The sequence below is a fragment of the Hyaena hyaena genome, unplaced genomic scaffold, assembly GCF_003009895.1.
Source record: "Hyaena hyaena isolate Hyena2069 unplaced genomic scaffold, ASM300989v1 scaffold_58, whole genome shotgun sequence".
NCBI classification, from domain to species: Eukaryota; Metazoa; Chordata; class Mammalia; order Carnivora; family Hyaenidae; genus Hyaena; species Hyaena hyaena.
This window is the reverse complement of record NW_024080689.1, coordinates 3,812,793-3,825,614: the sequence shown is the minus strand read 5'-3', so window position 1 is coordinate 3,825,614 and position 12,822 is coordinate 3,812,793. Positions and strand designations below refer to the sequence as shown.

Below are 12,822 nucleotides of genomic sequence, written 5' to 3'. Positions count from 1 at the left end.
CCCCGCCTGCCCACAGGGCCTCCCACCCTGCCTGCCCCAGCCTCACCCCACCCCCTCCTGACAGAGTCTTCTCTGACCGTCTGGTGGATGCTGCAGACATGGAGGCCTTCATGTGCATCATCAGCGACAAACTAGGCTCTTTCTTTGACCTCACATTTCATAATCTTTGTCCCAACAAACGTCCTCCCATCTTCGGTGAGCTGGCGCCCCCGCCGCGGGCCGCAGGCACTGGGAGGCGGCCTGGGAGGAGGGCCGGGGCCTGGGGTCCCTGGGGGGAGCCTGGCAACGACCACCGGGCCTTCAGGACCTGAGCCCCGCTTCCCTTGGCCCAGGGGACTTCATGCGGGAGCCCAAGGTGTACGAGGACCTGACGGACCTGGCGGCGCTGAAGGCGGCCATGGAGACGGCCCTCCGCGAGTACAACCTGTCCCCCACCGTGGTCCCCATGCAGCTGGTGCTCTTCCGCGAGGCTATTGAGCACAGTGAGCGCTTCCTCCCCGGGAGTCCCGCTCCCAGCGCGCTCGTCCCCAAGCAAGGCTGCGAAGCCACTTTCCTCTCTGGCCCAGGTGGCCAGTGGCCATGGTGGGGCTTTCCCTGGCCGCGTGGCGGCTGGCAGTGGGATCGCCGCCGGCCTCGGGCGCTGGCCCCTCCCCCCACGTCGTGGTCCCTGTCCTGGGTTTCAGACACCGCGATCCCTAGCGTAGGGCCCGGTGGTCCCCCGGGGTGGCACAGCGGCCTCACCCCTGTCTCCGCTCCCCAGTCACACGGATCGTGCGGGTCATCGGACAGCCGCGGGGCAACATGCTCCTGGTGGGCATCGGGGGCAGCGGGCGCCAGAGTCTGGCCCGCCTGGCCTCCTCCATCTGCGAGTACACCACCTTCCAGATCGAGGTCACCAAGCATTACCGGAAGCAGGAGTTTCGCGAAGGTAGGCGTGAGGGATCCCATGGTGCCAGGGAAGTGGAGAGGTGAAGCTGGTGGCGAGGGGGGCCAGGCCCCCGAGGGGGGGGTGCTGTGCTCGGGGCACAGGCTGGGGGCGGCTCCCCACCTCGCAGAAGGGGAGCAAGGGGTGGGATGGTGAGTCTGACGCCGGCCGGCCCCCCCCTCCCCTGCCCTCCTCTGGCCCAGATATCAAGCGCCTGTACCGCCAGGCAGGGGTGGAGCTCAAGGCCACGTCCTTCCTCTTCGTGGACACCCAGATTGCCGACGAGTCCTTCCTGGAGGACATCAACAACATCCTGAGCTCGGGCGAGGTCCCCAATCTCTACAAGGCCGAGGAGTTCGAAGAGGTTTGAGCCCTTCTCTGTCCTCCAGCTTGAGGCAGCGCAGATTCCAGAACAGGCCCCCTCGGCGGCCCTCTGTCCATCCCTCCCCGACCCCCTTGTCTCCCCCTCAGTCACCCGCACCCCACGTGGCTTTAAAACCCGCACCCGCCCTGTCCCGTCCGGGTGTGGCTTCGTGCAGATCCAGACGCTCATCTCGGAGCAGGCCAAGGCCGAGCAGCTGCCCCAGTCCTCCGACAGCCTCTTCGCCTACCTCATTGAGCGCGTGCGCAACAACCTGCACATCATTCTCTGCCTCAGCCCCGTGGGCGACCCCTTCAGGTGACTCCTGGGACAGCCTCTCCCTCCCTGTCCACCCTGGCCCCCTGCACCTTCCCAGTCCTGAATCGGGTCCTGAATTGCTCGGGCTCTCCCGCCCCGCCCTGCTGGGCCCTAGGCCTCGGCTACTTTCAGGCTGGGCCCGCTGCTCACATGGGAGTCGTGTGCTCCTCTGTGGTGTGTGGGACTGCATCGTTTCCTTGTCGTTTTGTTTTGTTTTAATTTTTTTTTTAAAACGTTTATTTATTTTTGAGAGAGAGAGAGATAGAGACAGAGCATGAGCCGGGGAGGGGCAGAGAGAGAGGGAGACACAGAATCCGAAGCAGCTCCAGGCTCTGAGCTGTCAGCACAGAGCCCGACGCGGGGCTGGAACCCACGAACCGCAAGATCATGACCTGAGCCGGAGGTGGACGCTTAATTGACTGAGCCCCCCAGGCGCCCTTGTTTTGAATTTTTGGATCACGATTTTAAAAACACAAAATAACATACAGTTTGCCATCATCACCATTTCTCAGATGTACGGCGCAGTGTCGTTAAGTATATTCACATCATTGTATGACAGATTTCTAGAACTTTCTCATCTTGCAAAACTGAAACTCTACACCCGTTGAGTAATTCCCCATTCCCCCCCCCCCCCTCAGCAACCAGTGACTCCTTTCTGTTTCTGCGCGTGACCACTCTAGGTACTTCCTGTAAGTGGAGTCATACAGCTTTTGTCTTTTTGTGTCTCGCTTATTTCACTCGGCCCGGAGTCCTCAAGCTCCCTCCATTTATAGCAGGTTTCAGAACTTCCTTGCTGTGTAAGGCCGAGTAATAGTCCGTGATGCGTATATGCCACGGTTTGCTTAGCCTTCCTTGGTGTGACTCGGTTTTAAGGGCATCAGAGAGGAGGAGGGAGACAGAACGGTATGGAGAGGCAATCGGGGCCGCCCCTATGTTTGTCCTATTTATGGTATCACCGCGCCAGGCGCTGCTGCACATTTCACACGTGTCACACCCCCCCCCCCCCCCCCCCCCGCCCAGCCCCGAGTCTGCTAGCAGCCCTGGTTAGTGTCCCTCTTAAGGAAAGTGATGTTCACTGGCTCAAGATCCACAGCTGGGTGTGAACCAGGCCATCTGTCCCTAGATGCTACACTGAGCTCTGGGGGGAGCCGGATCTGGGTGGGGCGTGGGGGCACAGGCTGGGACATGCGGGTGTCTGGAAAGTGGCCGGCCTGTGAGGGAGCCAGGAGCTGGAGGCCACCTCCGCGGATGGGACTGACCTCCTCTCAAACCCCGTCACCAGGAACTGGGTCCGCCAGTACCCGGCCTTGGTGAACTGCACCACCATCAACTGGTTCTCAGAGTGGCCCCGCGAGGCCCTGCTGGAGGTGGCCGAGAAGTCCCTCATGGGCGTGGACCTGGGCACGCAGGAGAATGTGAGGCCCTCCCCACGCACCCAGCCTGAGTCCCCTCCCGCGTCCCTCCCCCACCTGCCTTCACTCTCCGCCTCGCACTCTTTTCCGCGGGCCGCAGATCCACAGGAAGGTGGCCAAGATCTTCGTCACCATGCACTGGTCCGTGGCGCAGTACTCGCAGCGGATGCTGCTGGAGCTGCGGAGGCACAACTATGTCACGCCCACCAACTACCTGGAGCTTGTGTCAGGATATAAGAAGTACGGGGGAGCGCCGGGGGGGTGGGGAGGGCTTGGTGGCTTTTGAGGGTGACTGGCAGAGTGATGTAATGGGAAATGCCCAGGAGCCGGCCCAGGCCGATGACCCCGAGAGGCAGGGATGCGGGGCGGGGGTCTCATTCTGCGCAGGGAGTTGACAAACGAGAGGTGGGCTTCCCAGGGTGCGTGGCCTCCGCTAAGCTCTGTGGCCTGGGCCTTCCCTCCACCCTCTCTGTCCTTACTTCTGGAACGCTGTGTCTTTTTCCAACCTCAGTACAACGGGGACATGAGCACACACCCCAATGACATGTATGTATCAGTGCTCTCCTCTCTGCCCTTAATGTCTTCTAGACTTTCCACCACCCGCAAGAGTTATGTATTCACTTATTAAGTCATGTGGATGGCCTCTTCGTGTGCACAGCACAATAATAATTTGCTTTGAAAGATGTAAAAGGAATGTAAGAAAAGCCTCACCTCATTATTAGGTTCAATATTTTGATCAGGGTGAAGAATGAGCCACTTGTGAAAATCATGATCATCCTCATTCATTCATTCATTCATTCATTCATTCAACATGTAGTTTTGAGCATCCACCACGAGGCACACAGTATCCTAGGCGCCTGCAGTGGTTAGCGAAATAAAGTCCTCGCCTTCTCCTGGCGACTAGCCGTCCGCCTGTTTACTATTTGCCCAGACTCTGTGCTGAGCCCTTGACGCACGTTTCTTCATTCTGTCCAGAAAATAGTGCTGCGTAGATTTTTTTTTCCAGTCTGTACAATGTTGAAAACTTTCAGAGTAAGCTGCTGACGTTTAAAACAACAGGCTTAGAAAAATCCAGATTTCCAGCTTTTCTTTAAAAATCACGCATTGTGGGGCACCTGGGCGGCTCCATCGGTCGAGCGTCCAACTCTTGATTTCGGCTCAGGTCGTGATCTCACCGTTCGAGAGATGAAGCCCCGAGAGAGGCTCTGTGCTGATGGCATGGAGCCTGCTTGGGATTCTCTCTCTCTCTCTCTCTCTCTCTCTCTCTCTCTCTCTCTCTCTCTCTCTCTCTCTCTCTCTCTCTCTCTCTCTCTCTCTCTCTCTCTCTCCCTCCCTCCCTCCCTCTCTCCCCCTCACTCCCTCCCCTGCTGGTGTGTGCGCACACGTGTGCTCTCTCTTAAATTAATTAAAAGGAAAATCAGACATTGTGGCAGAACGGAGCCCACATTCCTTCCCACGAGGGGAACCCGGGTGGAGATGAATGAGAGGAGGCCACCCCCTGGGGACAGGCTTGTGCTGTCTGGGTCTCGGCAGCCCCTGCACCAGTGTCTAAGAAGCTGCTGTGTCGGTGGCGGCGGCAGCTGGGGAGACGGGGCTCAGCCCCCTCCCCCGGGCTCCTCACCCCGCTCTGCGCCCCAGGTTGCTGGGGGAGAAGCGGCAGGAGCTTCTGGACCAGGCCAGCAAGCTGCGGACGGGGCTGTTTAAGATCGACGAGACCAGGGAGAAGGTGGAGGTGATGTCCCTGGAGCTGGAGGAGGCCAAGAAGAAGGTGGCCGAGTTCCAGAGGCAGTGTGAGGAGTACCTGGTCATCATTGTGCAGCAGAAGCGGGAGGCGGATGAGCAGCAGAAGGTGGGAGGGTTCCCGGGCCCTGCCCCCCAGCCCCCGGAACCACCAGTGCCCATGGGGCGGGGCTTTCCAGGCGCCATCAGGGTCCGTGGGGGCGACGTGGTGCCCCTCACGTCTTCTTCAGCTCATCTCCGGTCCCTCTTGCTACCCCAACACTCCCCCCACCCTTGCCCTCGCCCAGGGCGGAGACAAACGCCGTCCCCTGCGTCCCTAGGCCGTCACAGCCAACAGTGAGAAGATCGCAGTCGAGGAAGTCAAGTGCCAGGCACTGGCTGACAATGCCCAGAAGGATCTAGAAGAAGCGTTGCCAGCCCTGGAAGAGGCCATGCGGGTATCAAGGCTCAGGGGGAGGGAAGGGGACAGGCTTCTGTGTCCTTGAAGTCCCTGGGGACGTGGGAGGGAGAGGGCGTGTCTCAGCGGGGGCGCGTCTCCTCTGTGCCCCCCGCACCCCCCCCCCCAATTCCCTGCCCGGCCCTGCTCCCTGAGTGGGTCCCGTGTCCCAGGCTCTGGAGTCCCTGAACAAGAAGGACATAGGCGAGATCAAGTCGTACGGTCGGCCCCCCGCACAAGTGGAGATGGTGATGCAGGCAGTCATGATCCTTCGGGGCAACGAGCCCACGTGGGCGGAGGCCAAGAGGCAGTTAGGTGAGCTGGACGCAGGTCGTGTAGCCCGGCTCACCCGTTTCTTAATCGGTGCCGGGGGTGGGGGGTGGGCTCGTAGGAAAGAGGAGACGAAAAGATTAGTTAAGATTCTTCGGTTAAGATTCTTCAGTTGTAAGGAACAGAAAACAACTCCTCTTCATTTAAGCAAAAAAAAAAAAAAAAAGAAAAAGAAAGAAAAGAAAAGATGCGGGACGTGGCCCCGATGCAAGGGCGGGAAGCCCTCTGGGCCCCAGAAAGACGCGAGCCAGAACGTGTGAAACGGGAGTCTTTCTGTTTCATTCCTGTGGTTTTCCCTGCGTTGAGCTTCCTCGGGGGGAACAAGGCCTGCGGCTGCAGTTTGGCGACCCCTGCCCTAGACAGAAAGCGCAAGGTGTGTGGAAGTAATGTGTGTGTGTGTGTGCGTGCGCACTGGTGTATAAGTGATGTGTGTGTGTGATGTGTGTGTGTGTGGAAGTGATGTGTGTGCTGCTGTGGAAGTGATTGTGTGTGTGTGGAAGTGATGTGTGTGTGTGATGTGTGTGTGCTGGTGTGGAAGTGGTGTGTGTGTGTGTGCGCGCACACGCGTGCGCATGCATGTGCTGGGGCAGGGGCTTTGGCCCCGGCAAGTGGCGGCCACGGCCGCGGGGCTAGGAGGACAGGCCGTCCTGGCGGCCTCTGGCTGAGGCCCCTCTTTCCATCCGCAGGTGAACAGAACTTCATCAAGTCGCTGATCCACTTTGACAAAGACAACATCTCGGACAAGGTTCTGAAGAAGATCGGGGCCTACTGCGCCCAGCCCGACTTCCAGCCTGACATCATCGGCCGCGTGTCGCTTGCGGCCAAGTCCCTGTGCATGTGGGTGCGGGCCATGGAGGTGAGCGGGGCCCCCGCAGGCTGAAAGCGGGGAGGGAGCCCCGGGCTTGGCGGGGGGTGGGGGGGAGCCGCGGGCGGGGGAGGGGGCAGTGGCCGCCACAGCTGGGCCGTCTCCCCGCAGCTGTACGGGCGGCTGTACCGCGTGGTGGAGCCCAAGCGGATCAGGATGAACGTGGCCTTGGCCCAGCTTCAGGAGAAGCAGGCGGCGCTGGCGGAGGCCCAGGAAAAGCTGCGGGAGGTGAGCCCGTGCCCATCTTTTCCATGATGGTCCCTCTCCCTGGTTCCATTCATTTCCCCCCTCCGCCCCCCCGCCTCCCGCTCTGCGCTCCCCCAGCCGGGCACCCCTGGCTCGAAGCTGAGCCCCCCGAGGAGGGTTACGGAGGCGTGGCGGGCGCTGCCCTTCCCAACTCGACTCGGGGCTGGTGGGCTCTCTTGTAGGCTTTGGGGGTGGGCTGGAGATGGGTAAGTGATGAAATCCGGGTGGCAAATCAGTGTCTGCCGGGGCGAGGGGGACAGGGCAAGCGAGTGACGCAGCGGGGCTGGGGCCACGCTGGAGGGACAGGGAGCTCCGCGCTGAACGCGGGCAAGACACCCAGTCGGTGACTTCCTCCAAGACATGGGGACAAGTGCGGCGACTGGGAGGCTCTGGCGGTTTAGCTTCCAACTCCTGATCTCGGCGCAGGCATCCATCAGAGGGTCGTGAGTTCAAGCCCCACTTTGGGCTCCATGCTTTGCATAAAGCCCACCTCAGAGAGCCAGGTGGAGCGCAGCCCTCACGGGGGTGCAGGGGGCTGTTGTCAGGGGTTCAAGGCTTTCCCCATGTGTCCTGTGCGTTTTCCGTCCCTGCTTCCATAGGATTTAACATCCGCACGGTGCGGAATTCAAAAGGTAGAAAGAGTATGGTGAGAAGCCTCCCTCTTACCCTCTGTCCCCCTGCCTTAGAGTTCTGTGTGTCCGCCCAGGCGGCTCCACGCTCAGATAAGCAAACGATTTTCATTTCTGTAACTGAACTTGGTTCCATTCGGGTGCCCCGTGCGCCTGCGCCGGGCCCTGCGGCTCTAGCGGGCGGTGCGCCACCACTCGCACGGCCGCTTCCCTTTCCGATGGAGACATGCGCCTTTTCAGATAGCCCAACTGGCCACACGTTCTCCAGATGTTTCCCCGCCACCACGAATGGACAGCATGCAGGTCTCACGTCCTCGAATCGGATGGAGACCCCGAGGGTCAGCAAGATGAAGGGACTTTCTAGTTGCCGCCAGAGCCGGGCTGGAGCCCACACTGCCCGACCCCTAGCCCCGCTCGCCCGTCTTTTCCTGCTGCAGACGGCTGTCAAGGGCAGCCGCCCCCGGGGCCTCTTCCGGCCCCTTCTGTGCTGAAGCAGCCAGGCAGGGGCGGGGCGGGGGGGGGTCTGTCCACACACCATCCTCCACCGCCCCGTCCCTGCGGCCACTGCCACCCCCAGCCTCTCACGTACCGGCCACTCTTTCACCGTCTCTTTTGAAAGTCAACAATCCAGGGCTGGCGATCAGTTTGGAAAGTTCCTCCCCCGATGGTTCCTTCCCGGGACGTGTGAGCAATGGGGCCTGTGGCGTCAGCCGCCGACAGCGTCCTTCACCGGGAGAGTGTTTGCAGAGCACCCACGTTAGGTCTTGAGACCCCTCACCGGTAAGAGCAGACAGGGACCCAGCTTTCCCGCTGCTACTACAAAGGCCGTGAGTGTAAGAGCGAAACGTACCTTCTGACGGGCCAGGCCCGCCTCCCCGCCCGCTTACAGGCGGCCCCGAGCCCCCTCCGGGCCGCACCCCACACCTGCCCGTACACACCTCTGGTGGAGCCTGGACATCAGCATCGTGAAAACTTCCCGGCCCGAGCCAGCCAGGGGTGGGAGAGCCTGTGCCCGGCGCCAGGGCCCAGAGGTCCAGAAAGAGGCCCCGAGCTCAACTACGTCGCTTACCAATTCACGTCTTCAGTAAACAGTTTTAACCTTTACTCACTTGCTGGGGCCCCTGAAAATAGATTTTCCTCAGGCCCGATTCAGACACGCGGTGAGAGTCTGGCTGAGAAATTGCCCCAGGCGCCTGGGGGCTCAGTCAGTTAAGCATCCGACTGGGTTTCAGCTCAGGTCAGGATCTCACGGTTCGTGGGCTTGGACCCCGAGTCAGGTTCTGTGCTGACAGCGCAGAGTCGGCTTGGGCTTCTCTCTCTCTCTCTCTCTTTCTCTCTCTCTCTCTGCCCCTACCCTCCTTGCATGGTGATTTCTCTCTCTCAAATAAACTTAAAAAAGAAAAAAGTCCAAGGAGCTAGCAAGGCATGCAGGTCTTACAGACAGAATTATGCTCCCAGGAGCCAACAATTCCTGCCGGTGCAGAGACCACGGTGAAAACCCACGAATGAGGACTCGTGGAGAAAAGCTTGCGTTTTCGCTTCCCCACAATGTCGGTTACGTGGACATCATGGCCTGTGAGCTCACCTGGAACTGGGAGACACCCTCCCGCGATCGATTCATATGACGTAGCATCCACCCGGAAAGCATTTCGCGTGCAGGGCCGGCTGGACGTCCACACGTGTGCATGTGCTTTTTGGAGAGGCGGTTACTGTGACACATTGGGTTTCCTGCCGTAAATCCACCGTCGCCCATCGTGAAGTGTGGGACTGGGTGGCATTAAGGTGTCCCCTGTGTTGGGCAGCCATACGGAACCCCCACACGGAACCCCTGGCCGTCCCTTCAAGTATCGGATCCCCCTGACCTTCAGCACATTCCTGACCCGCCGCCGCTGCTGCTGCAGAAGCTTGTGCCCCGGGGACCTTGCCGGGCACAGGTCCTCTGCCGCCCGGGTCTCAGGCGCAGCTCTGCTCCCCTCCGGAGCCCCCCGGCTCGTCCTGGCGCGCTCCCTTAAGGCACGGTAATACCTGCACTCCACCTGCCCTCCCCGTGTCACCCGGAATCTCACCCAGGACGGGACCCCTCCCTTGTCCCAAGCCTGAGGACGAGCCACGAACTCCCCCTTAGCCCTGAACTTACAAAAACTAAAAAACGAGACAGCGGACCCAGTGGCACGTAGGCCTGGCAAAAGCCATTGAGAGCTAGAACCCACAGTACACGCGGAGTGTACAGTCTTGCCATTGAGACCAGCAAGCGTCGTCATCGTCCATCAGGGCCTGACAACCCCTCCCCGACTTGGAGCGGGTCAGCGTGTCGGCACTTCTGGGCTGTCGCCATGGCCGCCTTCATCCTGAGGCCGCCCTCGAGCCCCAGCCCAGTCGCCACGAGGCTGCTCTGTTTGAGGCAGTCCTGCCTCTGCAGAAATGGCCACTTACCTGTGGACAAAGCCACAGTCATCTGTCAAGATCAGAATATCTCAGTGTCGGCTCCAAGCCTTTCACCCGGGCGACAGCCACACCGGTGTAAAAACCCACTGCGCCCGTTGTGAGCCCGTGCGAATCCTCCAAGTCAAAACAGGCTTCCACACCCCAAAGTCTGCCCTTGAAGCTCCAAGGCCCAGCCAAAGCTGTTCAGTGGAGCATCCCAGCGTGTTCTTCCTGATTTCACCAGTCAGATGAGTCACGCACCCTCCCCCCCAGAAGGAGTGTGTTGTGGAGGCATGGAGAAAGTCTTCCCACAGACAAGGCAATGGCCAAGATAAAAAATTAAAGCAAAACGTGGCCCCAGGAGACACAATAAACCCAGAGATGATTCAGGTTACCGAGAAGCACTTACAAAGCCAATCTAATGCAAAAATTGGTGTCACCAGAGGGTGAATAAGGAGGAAATGATGCCCAGAAAGCAGAAAGAGGATGTGAAGAGAAAAATCACAGAGAACAAGGAAGAATTCTGGGAAAGTGAAAAATGATCAGAGGCCGTGCTATTCAGTAGGAGGTAGAGTCAAGGAAGAAAAACAACCATGACAACAGTAAACCCAAACGACACACAAGAGAGATACGAGACGCAATCTGACCGATCGGAATTTCTGCAGGAGAACAGCACAGAATCAGGGGTAATAGGAAGCGATTTCACAACTGGTTCAGCGTGCGCAGCGGCCCATCGGTCAGCCCCAGACACACACACGGCTCAGCCCGGTCATGGTCACCATGGTCTGTGCTATTGCGTTGCTCGTGGCCTTCAGCTCTCTTACAGTCAGCCTGGAGACAAAGCATGGAAGCCCGTGACTTCTGAGCGGGAATGTTGTTATCAGCCTTGACAATATAAAAATAAAAGTATAGGGGCACCTGGGGGCCTCAGTCGGTTAAGCGTTCGACTACGGCTTAGGTCACGATCTCGCAGTTGATGAGTTGGAGCCCCGCGTTGGGCTCTGTGCGGACATCTCAGAGCCTGGAGCCTCCTTCAGAGTCTGTGTCTCCCCCTCTCTCTCTCTGCCCCTCCCCCACTCATGCTCGCTCGCTCGCTCTCTCAAAAATCAATGAATGTTAAAAAAAATTTTTTTAGGGGTGCCTGGGTGGCTTAGTCGGTTAAGCGTCCGACTTTCGCTTAGGTCATGATCTCGCGGTTCGTGGGTTCGAGCCCCGCGTCGGGCTCTGTGCTGGCTGCCGGCTCAGAGCCTGGAGCCTGTTTCAGTCTGTGACTCCCTCTCTCTCTGGCCCTCCCCTGCTCACGCTGTCTCTCCCTCTCTCTCTCCTAGAAATAAATAAAACATTTAAAAAAAATTTTTTTTTAATCTTAAACCTACAGCTAATAAAGGCTGGGAGCTGGGTATAGGTGGGGGTGGGGTAAAGATTGAGCAATGCTTTTGTAGGAGATAAAATAAAACGGGTTTTTTAAAATTTGTTTTTGAGAGACAGACAGAGTATGAGCAGGGGAGGGGCAAAGAGAGGGAGACTCAGAATCCAAAGCAGGCTCCAGGCTCCGAGCTGTCAGCACAGAGCCCAACATGGGACTTGAACCCACAAACCACGAGATCATGACCTGAGCCGAAGTCGGACGCTTAACTGACTGAGCCACCCACGCGCTCCCAAACAGGGTTTAAAGATGGTATTCAGCGATATAAAGGTTAAGGGGTTGAAGCATTCTCTCAGTCAGGAGCAGGGAGAAGGGGGTGTGGTGGGGAGGGGAGAGGGTTACCCCCGCATCCACTGTAGCACGGAGGCCATAGAAATAGTTTCAGATGGACAGTACAGGAAACAGCAGTATGGAATACACCTGCGTGTGTACAAAACGTCTCTAGCGGAATGTTCAAGAAGCAGGTCACGTTGGCTACCTCAGGGAGGGAGCAGGGTGGATGGGGGGAGGGCAGGCGGGGAGACTTTTCATGCCCATAATTATCCCTTTTGAATTTTTAAGTCACTTATTCACAAAGCAAACAAAATAAAAAAGAAAAAGCAGCGTACAAGGACGTTCGCTCCAGCATCGTTAATAATAGAACATGCTGGAAAGACACACACGTCTGTCAGAAGGAGACTTGTTATATAAATTATGGCTCAGTCATTCACAAGATTATTTTGCAGCTGTTAAAGAGAATGAGGCGGCCTGACAAGAACCGATTTGGAGACAAGGAAAAAAAATAGTCAAGTGCAGTAGTGTGTTAGCATTTATCTCCGTGAAAAAAAATTCATCCAGTCAAGAGACTCTTCCCGAGGGCTGGGCACTCTTCTCAGTGCAAGGATTTGGCAGGGAGCAAGGGCCTGCCTTCACCATGCATGTGTGTATTACGGGTGGACCCTGCGCACGGGCTCTGTAGCTCTAGAAGGAATTCTGGGGGCTGGAGCTGGGGCAGGAGGAAGCCAGATCCTTCACCGTGTGTTTTTTTCCTTTTGATGTGGATTCACTCTTTACAAAAAGACATAAAAAGAAGAAAATTATGTTTAAAAAGGAAAAAAAAGACAAAGTTGCGGTGAGGTGTGACAGTGGCGTTATGATCGTGTGGGAGGGGTCCTTGGTTTGTTCTAGATCTGCGCTGGGAAGTCTTGAGGCTGACATTTCATGAGTCTGTAACTTCCTTGAAGACACTTTGGCAAAGGACAAGTAGATGAACGAAAACGAGCAGAACGTTAACAACTGTTGAATATACATGACGGGGGTAGAGGTATTCATTATATGATTCTTTGTCCTCGGTTTGCAATTTTTCATAATTTTTGAGTTAAAAAGATTAAAACTGCAAACAGATTAATGTATATGTAGATGAATGTGTGTGCATATATATAGCCTAAGCATGATATTCAGAGAGATGGAGGCAGCTGCCAGAAGAAATAAAGAGAGAAATAGTTAAAAATAATTTGCAGGGGGGCCTGGGTGGCTCAGTCGGTTAAGCGTCCGACTTCGGCTCAGGTCATGATCTCACAGCTTGTGGGTTTGAGCCCCTCGTCGGGCTCTGTGCTGACAGCTCGGAGCCTGGAGCCTGCTTCCGATTCTGTGTCCCATTCTTTCTCCGCCCCTCCCCGACTTGTGCTGTCTCTCAAAAATAAATAAATGTAAAGAAAAAAATTAAAAAAA

General features: G+C 57.4%; 1 protein-coding gene across 1 annotated transcript in view; it reads left to right on the top strand.

The window, feature by feature from the left end:
• The window catches only part of DNAH2 (dynein axonemal heavy chain 2), an 88,365-nt gene that overhangs the window by 58,662 nt on the left and 16,881 nt on the right, over positions 1-12,822 (top strand). The window contains exons 53-65 of the mRNA XM_039231640.1: positions 17-33; positions 65-195; positions 333-482; positions 761-928; positions 1,129-1,289; positions 1,465-1,604; positions 2,887-3,019; positions 3,117-3,256; positions 4,655-4,865; positions 5,077-5,193; positions 5,366-5,507; positions 6,209-6,378; positions 6,499-6,615. Coding sequence (XP_039087571.1) covers positions 17-33; positions 65-195; positions 333-482; positions 761-928; positions 1,129-1,289; positions 1,465-1,604; positions 2,887-3,019; positions 3,117-3,256; positions 4,655-4,865; positions 5,077-5,193; positions 5,366-5,507; positions 6,209-6,378; positions 6,499-6,615 — 1,797 coding nt within the window. The remainder of the gene's footprint in view (positions 1-16; positions 34-64; positions 196-332; positions 483-760; positions 929-1,128; positions 1,290-1,464; positions 1,605-2,886; positions 3,020-3,116; positions 3,257-4,654; positions 4,866-5,076; positions 5,194-5,365; positions 5,508-6,208; positions 6,379-6,498; positions 6,616-12,822) is intronic.